This window comes from Haliotis rufescens, unplaced genomic scaffold (assembly GCF_023055435.1).
Source record: "Haliotis rufescens isolate VD_foot unplaced genomic scaffold, xgHalRufe1.0.p SCAF_10, whole genome shotgun sequence".
NCBI classification, from domain to species: Eukaryota; Metazoa; Mollusca; class Gastropoda; order Lepetellida; family Haliotidae; genus Haliotis; species Haliotis rufescens.
Genome location: NW_025963780.1, coordinates 31,708,233 through 31,722,880, shown reverse-complemented (window position 1 = coordinate 31,722,880; position 14,648 = coordinate 31,708,233). Strand labels below are relative to the sequence as shown.

General features: G+C 42.3%; 1 protein-coding gene across 4 annotated transcripts in view; it reads left to right on the top strand.

Moving 5' to 3' along the window:
• The window catches only part of LOC124115878 (polypeptide N-acetylgalactosaminyltransferase 5-like), a 37,384-nt gene extending 23,212 nt beyond the window's left edge, over nucleotides 1–14,172 (top strand). For all 4 annotated transcript variants that reach the window (XM_046477037.2, XM_046477036.2, XM_046477035.2 and 1 more), the window contains 12 exons: nucleotides 699–1,081; nucleotides 2,381–2,449; nucleotides 3,732–3,885; nucleotides 5,384–5,556; nucleotides 6,024–6,188; nucleotides 6,397–6,604; nucleotides 7,693–7,810; nucleotides 8,198–8,380; nucleotides 9,180–9,308; nucleotides 10,214–10,294; nucleotides 10,397–10,534; nucleotides 11,861–14,172. In XM_046477037.2, coding sequence (XP_046332993.2) covers nucleotides 757–1,081; nucleotides 2,381–2,449; nucleotides 3,732–3,885; nucleotides 5,384–5,556; nucleotides 6,024–6,188; nucleotides 6,397–6,604; nucleotides 7,693–7,810; nucleotides 8,198–8,380; nucleotides 9,180–9,308; nucleotides 10,214–10,294; nucleotides 10,397–10,534; nucleotides 11,861–12,043 — 1,926 coding nt within the window. In that variant the 5' untranslated portion in view covers nucleotides 699–756 and the 3' untranslated portion in view covers nucleotides 12,044–14,172. The remainder of the gene's footprint in view (nucleotides 1–698; nucleotides 1,082–2,380; nucleotides 2,450–3,731; nucleotides 3,886–5,383; nucleotides 5,557–6,023; nucleotides 6,189–6,396; nucleotides 6,605–7,692; nucleotides 7,811–8,197; nucleotides 8,381–9,179; nucleotides 9,309–10,213; nucleotides 10,295–10,396; nucleotides 10,535–11,860) is intronic.
• The last annotated feature ends 476 nt before the right edge of the window (nucleotides 14,173–14,648 follow it).

Genomic DNA, 14,648 nt, shown 5'->3' with positions numbered 1-14,648 from the left:
AGTAATGACAGCAATAAGTGTATACCTGCAAATGAACATTTTTTATTCACAGATAAATTCCTAAACTTTAACACATTCTGACAGCAGACATATAAATGTTGCTATAAAAAAAACATGCAAATAAGGAACTTAACTTACGTTTTTAATTTGTGTAAGGGCGGAAAGGGTCAATGTCATTTGCATGGGATTTAACATGTGAGATTGATAAAACTTCTACTGAAAGTATAAACACATACTATTGAAGCTCTTTTAAATAATTTAAACTAATGCCTACTTTGTTAAACTAGTTGAAACATAATAATAATGTTTCGAAACTTTCAAATCTTCTGAACAACCAGTCTCAACCACACACTGATATGAGAGCTAAAAGGGCCAAATCTAGCAAAAAGGGACGTTGGCCCATTTGGAGCTTGACTTTGGCCCTTTTATAGAACTTTAAGTAGCTATATTTTATAAAAAAACACTTTATCAATGAAAACATAAAATAATTATTCTACAAGTAGACAAGAACTCATAGATGTTATTTATGCAATAATATGCAAAAAGGGCCAAAGTGCAAATCCTTTTGGCCCTTCATTTATTTATTAGAATTGATTTTAATTAATATTTTGTTGAGTTTATGGAGGTATGAAAACCGTGGTGTACACTCTGCGTAAACTGTTTACTATGAATGATATTTTTGTTCTTATTTTTTCAAGCGTCCTTTCAGTGGATGTCTGCAGACAACGTGCAAGACTTGTCATAACCACAGTCGCCATGATAGAACGCCGCAAGCAACGGTCAAATGGCGTCCGGTCTCTCGAGGAAACGGGGGGCAACAGTGATTTGGAAATGGCTAAGCCAAAAGCCAACGCTGGTAGAAGACGCTACATATATTTACTCTTGATCGTGCCTATATTGTGGTTTCTGGTTGTACTTAAAGTGGCTTTGTTTGATGCGGAGAGGGGCAGTAAACCGGCGTCTCATCACGCAGCTGGCGACCGGGCGCCGGTTGTTATGGATGATAGTTATGTTGATGATGTAAAATATGAAGAAATCAAAAGTTGGAAGAGGGACGATGACACGAGGGATGATCACATAGGTAAGACAGTTTTGTTTGTTTGTTGTTTGTTTATTTGTTGTTTGACGCCGCACTCAGCAATAGTCCAGCTACGTCTGTAAATAATCGAGTCTGGACCAGACAACCCAGTGGTTGACATCATGAGCATCGATCCACGCAACTGGGATACGATGACATGCATCACCCAAGTCAGCGAGCCTGACCACCCGATCCCGATCTTACGACAAGCATGGTTGCCTTTTACGGCAATCAAGGGTTGCTGAAGACCTATTCTCTACCCGGATCTTCACGGGTGAGGGGCGGTCGGGTAGCCTAGTGGTTAAAGCGTTCGCTCGTCACGTCGAAAACCCGGGTTCGATTCCCGACATTGGTACAATGTGTGAAGCCCATTTCTGGTGTCCCCCGCCTGATATTCCTGGAATATTGCTAAAAGCGGCGTAAAACCATACTCACTCACTTCACGGGGGAATTTTTTAACGAATGGGGGAATACCGAAGTAAGTGACGGCTTTTTGTTCTTACAGTCATAGTAGAAGTCAGTTACTTCATAGAGAATATCACCCGAGTGTCTTATTACAGTCGATGCAAGTGTAACAAAAAATCGATGCTTGACGGGGAGATTAAGAACTTTATTGACATGTGTTGATATATTTGATATCAAAAGACACGAGGGTGATATCATCCAAAATTATTCCTCCAACTCTTTTCGTTTGTAAACAGTAACGTGCCCCGTGTATAGTGACAACGAGATTAGTGATGTAACTGATGACGTCGCTATGATCTATGATCTGCAAGGCATTGTGATGCAATGTCTTTGTGACGGTGGGGGCACGGGTGGCCCAGTCGTCTAAGGCGCCGCGATTCGCTGTGCAGAGTTGCGTCCCTTGGGCACGCCAGAAACCTATGATTGTGGGTTCGAATCCCGGTTCGCCCCGATTATGTTTCTAGGTTTGTCAGCACCATACCCGTGCTCATGGGTTTCACCGAAGTGGTAAACGTCTGAGACCTGCATCACTTCGGGCTTTCCTCCCACATTAAGCTGACACGCCGCTATATAAGTGGAATACTGTTAAAAGCGGCGTTAAACCAAACTCACACACACTTTGTGACGGTATCTCCTTTAGAAGCCAGTTTTGGAAGATAAAACACGTACAGCCACAATTAAGAGTAAACGTAGTATCAATGGACTTAAATGTGACCCATGTTTGTGGAGCACGAGATCCTTGTAAACGTTCTGTGTAAAATATGTGAACACTTTAATAAGATATGTATGTTTTTCGTGATTAGGTAACACACTAATATCATCTTTTTTTTCTTTCAGTCAATCTTCATGCAGATGTTCCGAAGAAGAAAAGTAAAATGAAGGTTCTCCAGGCACATCCGGGTCTTGGTAGGTGACGCTTCGGCGAATGAGTGAGTGAGTGAGTGAATGAGTAAGTGAGTGGGGTACAAGCACAAACAATGGACAAGATGACTACGCGCCTTTCTAGAAGCGAACCCTTGCCGTGTTTAGAACATGCTTTATCCAACACACTACTCCATTCACACTCCGTAGCATCATCGCAATGTTAGACTGTGTACTGACCCACCATAGTGATTTTTTTGTAATGTTTGGCAAAATGGACACCAAAATGAAATTGGGTGTTCTGGGTATTTAGGCACAACAAGAACACATCTTGTCTGTAATAAGACACTCGGGTGATATTCTCTATTAAGTAACTGACTTCTGCTAGGACTGTAAGAACAAAAAGCCGTCAGTTACTTCGGTATTCCCGCATCCGTTAATAAATTCCCCCGTGAAGTGAGTATGGTTTTACGCCGCTTTTAGCAATATTCCAGCAATATCAGGCGGGGGACACCAGAAATGGGCTTCACACATTGTACCCATGTCGGGATTCGAACCCGGGTCTTCGGCGTGACGAACGAACGCTTTAACCACCAGGCTACCCAACCGCCCCTCACCCGTGAAGATCCGTGTAGAGAATTTGTCTTCAGCAACCCATGCTTGCCGTAAAAGGGGACTATGCTTGCCGTAAGGGGCGACTAACGGGATCGGGTTGTCAGGCTCGCTGACTTGGTTGATGTCGTATCCAATTTGCGTGGATCGATGCTTATGATGTCAATCACTTGATTGTCTGGTCCAAACTCGATTATTTACAAACCGCCGTCATATTGCTGGAATATTGCTGATTGCGGCGTTAAAAATCAATCAAACAAACAATCATATCAAGGCGGTCAGTAAGGTACAGTCCTGTAACCAAGGTAATAACACTATAGTTGGGGATCGTAGACACTTTACTCCTCAGGTGATCGCACACGTGTTGATGTTGACAAACCAAAGATGATAAACGGAGTGAAACGAGAAGTAGCGAACCCTGGCATCTAAGGGACACAACTCCCAGTAGTATTCAACAACACATAGATGGGCGCTTGTGGACGACCACAATACTTGGTCATTTCAAAGATATCAAATCCGAATGCAAAATCCGGTTTCACTGGAAGCGCTCTTAAAATCAGTTAGTCAATCTCCCCTAGCTGTAATCCGCTTCATGAAAATGCAGAGCAGGTGTTTTGAAACGAGAAGATTATTTTCATACAGTTGGTTCTGTTGTGTTGACATAGTCGCCACTCAAATAGCATCTTTTACAGATTGTAGGGATGACTGTTTTCAGGCGAGGGCGGAGCTGCGTCTATTGTCGATGCGTCGTTGCTGAATCCCACGGAGAGGACGGCGTTTGAACTAGGAGATTCCGTCCACCACTTCAATGAGTTTGTGAGCGACAAGATCTCCCTGGTGAGATCGGTGCCGGACTTCAGGAACCCAGAGTAAGCTTTGTTTGTTTCTTTGTTTGTTTGTTGTTTAACGCCGCACTCAGCAATATTCCAGCCACATACAGACGTCTGTAAATAATCGAGTCTGGACCAGACAATCCAGTGATTAATATCATGAGCATCGATCCACACAATTGTGATACGATGACACGCATCAACCAAGTCAGCGAGCCTGACCACCCGATCCCGTCAGTCGCCTCTTACGACAAGCCTAGTCGCCTGTTACGGCAATCATGGGTTGCTGAAGACCTTTTCTACCCCAGATTTTCACGGGTCCCAGAGTAAGTGGTTTATAGAAGTGTCTACAGGTTCCATCGGCACCACATGTGTTTATGCCAGATATTTTGCGGATGTTTGGACCAAACTTCCAGGTCGGAGGGTCGAAAAGAAAAGTTTAAATATTTTTCATATTCCAAGCTTTAAAAAAGTCCGACCTTATGGGTAATAAGCAATAACTTCATCATTGCCTGACTGTTCCTCTAGACGATCCTCGCCATGATATATTTAGGGCAACTTCATTGGAGTGACGATTGAGAAATCATTGCCATAATATATCCTGCTCCATTTTGACAAAAGTAAGTTAATTGTTTTTAGTTGTGCCTACCCCGACCGACGTAATATTTGTTGAAAGAAGAAAGGTGCAAGTGAAGGAGACGTGTCCTTGTTTTATCCCCTAAGCGCCAGGCAGTGAAACCACAAATACCATCTTGTAATGTATTTTGGTATGACGCAGCCGGGGATCGAATCCCGAAACCTTCCGCTCTTGGGGGAGACGTCCCCGTCCCATCCACTGGACCACGGAGGCGAAATATGCAGTCCAGATATTGTCTTTTGACCAAAACATTTTTTTATGTACGTCATGTGAACAATGTCTTTATGACCTGAGGCAAACTATTTTGTTGAATTTCGGAACCAATTAGAGTTTTCAATACATTCACTACATTCTTCTGCGGGGCGGTCGGGTAGCCTAATGGTTAAAGCGTTCGCTCATCACGCCGAGGACCCGGGTTCGATTTCCGACATGGGTACAATGTGTGAAGCCCATTTCTGGTGTCCCCCGCCGTGATATTGCTGGAATATTGCTAAAATATTGTAAAACAAAACTCACTCACTCAAAACATATTGTACAAATCAGAGCAGACTAAACTTTAGCCCGAAAATAGACTTAAGTTATCTTAATGATAAATATATATCTACATGATATAAGGTCTAATCCCAATGGAGCACAAACAATGCTTACATTCAGTCCCAGAAATAAATATTCTTATTTAAAAACATACGGCCACAAAATATATAATCAAATCCAATGGAGCCCAGAATAATGTTTTATTAGGGCTGAGGCAATCTAGACTTACCCAATCCTTTTAGACTTGCGTTTGATTCCTCCCTAATTTATTCACTAGGATTTGGGTGACTTCGGGTATATCATTAGCATGACTGTTTTAATGATGATGATGATGATGATGATGATGACGTGTACTTTGTGTTTCAGGTGTCAGGCCGCCTTCCAGTTCTACCCTAAAGATCTCCCCTCCGTATCCGTGGTCATCTGTTTTTATAACGAGGCCTGGTCAACACTCCTCCGGACAATCCACTCCGTGTTGAACAGGACCCCTGCCAACCTCTTGGAGGAGATCCTGCTGGTCGACGACGGATCAAATCTCGGTGAGAGGACAATGTAGTTAAAGATAGCTATCAAGCTCTCATTTCAAGCGCTGCCTTGTACCAAATCGAGGCTTACGTTATTGTGCAATGTCTTTCTGTTTTGTGACCGCCTCCGTGGTTCGATTCCCGGCCGCGTCATACCAAAAGACCTTTAAAGATGGCACTTGTTGTTACCCTGTCTGGCGCTCGGCATTAAGGGGCCAAAACAAGGACTGGTCGGCTCGTAGTCAGTATATTGTGTCTGAGTGGGGTATTCATGTTAAACTGCGGCATGGTATCTCAGTGGGCTAGCACTATAAATCGGCAACAGTCCGGACAAGTACAAGCAGCCACACACACACACACACGTGCATGCACGTCGCTATATAAGTGCAATAATTTTAGACGCGACGTTAAAACCAATTTCACCTCACCTCACCTCACCTCACCTCACCTCACCTCACCACTTTCTGTTTTATTTTCTTCAGAGGACCTGGGTGAGCCGCTTGACGAGTACACGGCCGCCATGCCGAAAGTGCACGTGGTCCGGACCAATAGGAGGCTGGGGCTGGTGAGAGCCCGGATGGAGGGTATCAAGTTCGCCAAGGCTCCGGTTCTGGTGTTCCTCGACTCCCACTGCGAGTGTGGCAATGGTAGGTAGCTAGAAGCAAACGCAAAATCACAACAGTTCTGACACACACAAACACAAACACACATGATCATGCAGGTGGTTATGTAAGTGCAATGATAAAAGGATACCAGTGCAACGTTAATCCATGTTTAAAAATCGTGAAATAAACCTATAAAATTCACGATTCGAACAGCTGCGTACACGATTCAGTCATACTTTTTCTGCCACAGGGTGGTTGGAGCCTTTGTTAGTGCCCATCAAAGACAACCCCTCTACCGTTGTCACCCCCACCATCGACGTCATCGACAAGGACGACTTCCGTATCAACAACGCCGACAACAACATAGGCGGCTTCAGTGCAGAGTCTATGACGTTCAACTGGATCTCAGTCCCGCCAAGGATCAATCGCTACAGGACCACAATGGCAGATCCGTTTGTGTACGTTGCCCTGCATGGGTTCCGGTTAGAATAGGTCCCCGTAATTACGATTGTCGTAGGAGGCTGGTTGGTTTGTTGTTTAACACCTCACTCAGCAATATTCCAGCTATATGACGGCTGTCTGTCAATAATAGAGCCTTGACCAGACAATCCAATGACTGATATCATGAGCATCGATCCCCTCAACTGGGATTGGTGACATGCATCAACCAAGTCAGCGTGCCTGACCTACCTATCCCGTTAGTCGGTTCTCACGACAAGCATAGTCGCCTTTTAGGGCAAGCATGGGTTGCTGAAGACCTATTCTACCCCGAATCGCATTCATCCCGAGAGGCGATTGCATGGATCGATCGATGTTTTTTTTTATTGCGTCTCATGGGACCATGACGACATGGAACGTTGTTCATTTTATCAGTCACTGGTTTGTCTGGTCCTGACTAGATTATATACAGGCCGCCGTCACACAGAAAACTGGTGCTATCTCTTTATATAGCTCTTAGTGTACTCTCCCAGATCCTAGAGAATAAAATAAAAAAGACCAACTCAAGTCTAGAATGATTGAGCAAGTTCAGATTGCCTCAGTTCCTGAAATAAAGCATTGTTCTGGCAGGGCTTGGGGGCACGGGTGGCCCAGTCGTCTAAGGCGCCGCGATTCGCTGTGCAGAGTTGCGTCCCTTGGAAATGTATGTTTGTGGGTTCGAATCTCGATTTGCCCCGATTATGTTTCTAGGTTTGTCAGCACCATACCGGTTCTCGTAGGTTTCACCGAAGTGGTAAACGTCTGAGACCTACATCACTTCGGGCTTTCCTCCCACATTAAGCTGACTCGCCGTGATATAACTGGAATACTGTTAAAAGCGGCGTTAAACCCAACTCACTCACTCACTCACTATGACGTGGAGTAATGATATCTCGGGCAGCCCTTATTGTGTTGATCGTTTATACTGGCTTGTTGAACAATTTAATATTCAATCATTATGGGAAACCAAAGAACAGGTACTGGTTTTGGTTTACCGGTCTTGACGCTGTCTTTGTCATAGCTCACCGAATATTAGAGAAATAAAGATGACCGTTTGTTTCGCCCACAGCTCCCCGACATTGGCCGGTGGACTGTTCGCCATCAACAAGGAATACTTCAGCAGCATAGGGCTGTATGACACAGGCCTGGAGGTGTGGGGAGGGGAGAACCTGGAGCTGTCACTCAAGGTAACATTCAGTTGGGGTGACGGTGTGGGGAGGGGACAGAAGGAAACGATGGTATCTCTCAATATATTCATCAGTGTGGATGTCATTAAGAAGTGAACTGGCTAGTCTGTCTAACAGACCTTAGAGAATAAATTCAAAAAGGAACCCAACGCAAGTCTAGAATGATTTGGCGTTTCTAGATGCCTCAGTCCTGAAATTAACCATTGACCTGGCTCCATTTGGAGTGTATTTTATATTTTGTTGATAAATATTTTTAGATGACACTAAGAAAATAACTATATTTCTGGGACTATATGTTAATCTAAGAACTATCAACAATCGCTGTTTGAGCATGTTATATCTGTTAATCGGTGTAAATGTATTACAAAATATACTCCCCCTCCTCAGCTGTGGATGTGCGGCGGCAAGATCCTCATCAGCCCATGCTCCAGGGTGGGCCACATCTTTCGCCTCAAGTCCCCGTATGTTAACGTTGGGGACACGTTCCTGTCCAAGAACGCGGCGCGCGTGGCGGAAGTGTGGCTGGATGAGTACAAGTGGTTCCACTTCAAGAGCAACCCCTTCTCACCCGTATGTGATTCTTTTCTTTTGTCTCTTTAGATGATGTAACACCACCAATTTTTAAGTAGTGCGCAAGCAGCACCACAACAACAAATGTGTATTTCCCTGCTGCTGCCATTTGTCAGAGATTCGTAGGAGGCTTTACAGAAGGAATTCCTATCCCCTGAAAAACTGGTTTACCAGTCCCAAACGAATTTTGCAATTCCGCGAGCGCGGAAAAATTGCAGAAAAACTCATCGCAGAATTTTAAAAATATCGCCTTTTTCAATCAACAACACACCAATTTTCATTATCTTCAAGCTTTTCTATCGAATTTGGAACTCCAATGATGCACAAACATTTAATATGTGATTCAAACATACAAAATATGAATCCTACAATAAAACGAAATTTGAAATTAATATTTCCCACTTTTATACGTTCTCGTGGTATTATGACCACATTAACTATATATACGTCCAACCGTAAATAAATATCAGCGACACTTTGCATATTTGTTTGCACAATTTTATGTCTCTCTGATCCAATGATAACTGTTAAATTTGACATTTTTTGGAATTGCTTCGTTTCAGATTTGAATTCGAGTTTTCGAAAAATGAGTTGCAGTAGAATTTTGTAATTTCAGCCTCAGAATTTTGATAATTTTACCGAAAAATTCGTCTGGACTGGTTCACTACGAACACAACGGTGAAGTGCAATACATCTCAGTTTTATCGAATGGGATGAATTATGACGTTGTATTTGACAGTGATGATTTTGTACAGATAAAACCCGCTATGCTCCACGTGACACTGTTGTATGCCCACAGTCCGACTTCGGGGACATCACCGGGGCCAAGGAGCTACGTAGTAAACTCAAGTGTAAGCACTTTGACTGGTATCTGGAGAACATCTACCCCGAGTTGTTCATTTCCGGTTCCGGAGACCACTTCGGGCAGGTAAGAAAAAATAGCATGTACCCACTGGTGCCTACGGAAGCCTTTTAGGGCCATTTGCTTTTTTATTTTTTTCGATACTATCTTGAAATTTCAAGATACTAAGTTGAAATTTTAAGATATAGAAGTTGATAGTATCTTGAAATTTTAACTTAGTATCTTGAAATTTCATGATAGTATCTTGAAATTTCAACTTAGTTTCTTGAAATTTCAAGATAGTATCGAATTTTTTTTTTTTTTAAATGGCCCTAAAAGGCTTCCGTAGGTGCCCCAAGCGCCTTCACTTCGTTGCTTTCCTCACGCGTATCTCACTGACACACGAGCGCCACCTGACGGCACTGCGAAGGTGATTTGTACTCTAGGTCGTAGCACAGGAAGTCGCAGCTGTACACCCATAAGCATATTATTTTTCCCATGTAACCTACGAGACCACCTAGGATAGATGGGTCAATACAAAATATGTTTATTTGAGTACAGCTACGAATGCTCCACGAGGCGAGCACCGCCATATATTGTTCTTAAGATGGCGGACTCCTACGTTTACTACAGAAATGGGCAATGGGGTAGCCTAGCCTAGTGGTTAAAGCGTTCGCTCGTCACGCCGAAGACCTGGGTCATACCCGTGCCCGTGGGTTTCACCGATGTGGTAACGGTCTGAGACCTGCATCACTTCGGGCTTTCCTCCCACATTGAGCTGACACGCCGCGATCTAACTGTAATGCTGTTAAAAGCGGCGTTAAACCCAACTCACTCCCTTACACACACTACGCAGGTAACTATTTTTTCTATATGTCCAAATAATAATTCATTAATTTGGCTTAGCTTTGTGTATTGTAGTTGACCAAAAGGAAAAGTGTGTAATTTGGTGGATCCAATGTGTTTGTCAACTGATATGCTTTTTGCTGCAGATTTCTCATGTAGGAACGGGCCTGTGTCTGTCGGCTCCTGGCTGGGAGCAGCCGTTAGCTATGTTCACTTGTGACACTGGGGTAAGTCTGACGTCACTTCCGTCGATTTTAAAATTTTAAATCATAAATGGTTTTTCACCCAGCTTGTAAATGTCTGAAACATCGCAATCTTTCTGAATGCAGACAATTTGGGAATCTGACAAAATGCTGGAGATTCGCCATAACATTTACTGCGTGGACTTTTATCCCGGCGTGCACCAGGCGCCCTCCACCTCCATGTGCAAGTCGGAGCAGACGACACAGGTGTGGACGTTCAAAAAGGTATGTGTCTTGATCGCAGCCATGGAAGTGAGTTGTTTATTTGTGGTCACTCGTGTCAATTAATCCAGACTGGATTATTTACAGGTCCCAGACATAGAGCTGCAATATTGCTGAGTGACCCGTTTAACAAAATACACACACGCACGCATACAGTAACGTACACCAACTGCAGCTTCCGTTACAACGCAACTCCACCACCCAACTCCACAAGTCGGGAAGACAGCAGCTGTGTAATCCCACGGAAACTCCATTCTTCATACACCTGTCATATAGCAGGAGTATTGCTGAACTCACGTGCAGCGTTAAACAAAACAAAATACAAAATGTCATGTGACAATATGCAATAACAATACGGAATGTTATGCTTCAGACGCTATCTGCTAGACCCATGAAGATCCGGGGTAGAATAGGTCTTCAGCAACCCATACTTGCCGTAAAAGGCGACTATGCTTGTCGTAAGAGGCGACTAACGGGATCGGTTGATCATGCTCGCTGACTTGGTTGATGCATGTCATCGATCCCAATTGCGTGGACCGATGCTCATGATATCAATCACTGGATTGTCTGGTCGAAACTCTATTATTTACCGACAGCCGTCATATAGCTTGAATATTGCTGATTGCGGCGTTAAACAACAAACCAATAACAACAACAACTATCTGCTATCATTCTTGCTGACCTTAAGCTCTCTCAAAAAGATTGATAATTACTTTGATAATTGTTTAAATTGCAAGAGAAGAGTTACTCAAAACAATTTAAAATGTCGGTTTTTGGACGACAGTTTTAAACATTGCTAATTTACCAAGTGTTAGGTTTGTCAGCACCATATACCTGTGCTCGTGGGTTTCAACTCACTCCGTCACTCCACTCAAGCTGACAGACCAGGACACTGAATTGCTGTTCACTGTCATTAAGGAACCAGGGGCGGATCCAGGATTTAAAAAATGAGGAGGGGGGTCCCCTTGGGCCATTTGTCCACCCCAAAAATTCACAATAAAAACACAATATGCAATCCATTATTTTAGTTCATTTCATTTCATTTCATTTTATTTATTTTATTTTTTTTTTTGGGGGGGGGGGGGGGGGGGGGGGATTTTTTTTAACATCAATCAATCTTTAATTACTGCAATTGTCTGGTCCAGACTCGAATATTTACAGAACGCCGTAATATGGCTGGAATATGACTGAGTGCGGCGTTGAACAACAAAAAACAAAATACATGACAACAATTGTGAGGCCACGATTCTTAGAACCTAGAACCGCCCTCTGGATCCGCCACTGGATACGATACGCTGGATAATTGAGGGTGCTCTCTCTCTCCAACAGGTTGAAGGTCAGATTCTTCACCAGATGACCAACACATGTCTGACTGTGAAGGATGCCAAGAGTATCACACTGGAGCCTTGCGTCCCTGGGGATGTCTCACAGAAATGGAGTTGGCCCACGAATCCCCATTTCCAGTTTAACAGAACAGCTGCTGACGAAATGGCGAAAGAGGCAGGCTGGTGAAGCACTCGGCACGCATCGGTAGAGTCCGGGAATGGTCCATAACGTCACAAATAGAAAACTTTTACAAATGTGTTTTTTTCAAAGACCGTATATTGTGTGTGATCTCTGGTATACAGCTAGAAAGTGCTGATACTGTTATAACAAATGTTCCGTCACTCCTGGCTTCAGGGGTACTATTCGTTGCTACTCGCGTCTTTCCGGAGTCATTCGGCATGGCCCGGAATGACACGAGTAGACACGAATGTGTGTGAAAAGCTCCCAGGTTGCATGTAAGGCCAGTTAGATAAATATTATCTGTCTATTTGTAAATCTGAGTGGGTAGGGAGTGGCAAATATTTTTAATTAGGTTACATTCCAATACAACTAAGTAGGAAGAGCCATGACCACAGCTAGTTCCTATGGGAATGTCATGTACCTAAGTGACATGGCTCAGTAAATAAATCGTAATGTTTTGCAAAAATGACATTTGATTTGAACAGTGTTTAAAAAATATAAGTACCAGGACCGGGTGGGTCATGAAAAACATGCAATTTATTTTAACAGGCTAACTTTGCGAAGATGTCTGGCATATTTCCAGACTCTCAGTATCTATATACTACCTTCAGATCAAACATTAGTGGCCGAAACATACATTTTTGTAGTTCATTAAATCTAAACATTTGCATATAAAAGTGTATTGATTCTAAATTCGTCTTTGCTGCAAATACTGTGAATGTGTACAGATGTTACCGGTTGGGTAGACGGGTGGAGCAGAGTTCTCCTTGTGACAATATGTTGATGAAAGATCAATGGGGGTAATGGGGTGTGGATGGAGGACGGGGCTGGACCCCCCTGCTCCTACGGGTCTGCATAATGACACACTACAATTTGGTCATAGATAAAAAAAACAAATCACATGTGATATAATCACGCAATAACAACCAAGAGTACAATAGAGAAAGCACGATATAACGACCATACAATAACGACCAAGAGTACAATAGAGACAGCACGACCATACAATAACGACCAAGAGTACAATAGAGACAGCACCACCATACAATAACGACCAAGAGTACAATAGAGACAGCACGACCATACAATAACGACCAAGAGTACAATAGAGAGAGCACGACCTTACAATAACGACCAAGAGTACAATAGAGACAGCACGACTATACAATAACGACCAAGAGTACAATAGATACAGCACAACCTTACAATAACGACCAAGAGTACAATAGAGAGAGCACGACCTTACAATAACGACCAAGAGAACACTAGAGACAGCACGACTATACAATAACGACCAAGAGTACAATAGATACAGCACAACCTTACAATAACGACCAAGAATACAAGAGACAGCACGACCTTAGAATAACGACCAAGATACAGCAGAGACCGCATCACCATAAACTAACGACCAATAGTACAAGAGAGTAAGTAGAGGCAGCACGATAGAACGACCAAGAGTACAATAGAGACAGCACGACCATACAATAAAGACCAAGAGTACAATAGAGACAGCACTGTAGTCCTCATCAATCCAGCGGTAAAACTTATCTGAAGGTGACGACAGCCTCTCGGTAATAACTGCCTCACAAAGACTTCAGACTTTAATTACTTTAATGTAACGCAATAAAACCACGGTAGGGGTCATGAAAAATACTTTATCTCACTTGAATATTTATTCGTATGACTGAGCGTTTTGAGGTGTGTAGTGGGCATATTGATGGGGTCAAGACGAGTGTGTATTTGAGGTTTTCATGAACATGTCTGGAAGAGGGTATCTGCATCAAATAAGAGGAAGGAGAGATTGATTTTAATCAAAATTATTTAGGAACTTTATCCTTTACATTATGATTTGTATGTTACACTGGAATGTATCTCTATAGAGCAGACGTTTTTTGTTTATAGATTTTTTATTTTATTAAATCAGGTCAGTTGATAAAATAAGTATAAACAAAAGATTTAAATTGCAAATCAATATTTTTTATTTTTTCAAAATGTTAAGTAGGACGGGAAAATGTTGGGTGCCAGAGAAATAGGGAGAGAAACAACTACGAATATCTTGGCTAATTCAAATAAATTACTATTTTTTTATCTTTATTTTTTTTATTTTTTTTATTTTACTTTTTTTTAAATTATTTTTTATTATTATTTTTTTATTTTTTTTAATTATATATATATATATATATATATATATATATATATATATATATATATATATTATTTATTTATTTTTTTATTTATTTTTTTGGGGGGGGGGGGGTGGCTATTTTTTTATGGATCGATATGTAGGCTATCGATGTATTCAAAAGCACGGTTTTTGTGTGTGAAAAGAGGTATCAAATGAATATTTGTTCACTGTACATGTTCATGTACAGATGTAGTCTGTTTTTTATGTGTAACACTGACTCCACCAGAACCCTACCCAAGGATTCTTCTACTTTTGACCTTTGATTAAATGCTCTCAACTGGGGAGGTCCATACTGATGCACATTCCAGCATGAACCGCCGTGTCAACACCAATCAGCTGCTAAGGCCAGACTTTTTTTCTTTTTTTTTGATATTTGGCCCAAAACTGTAAGTCGTTAGGCCACAAAAAAGAGAAAATTCAATT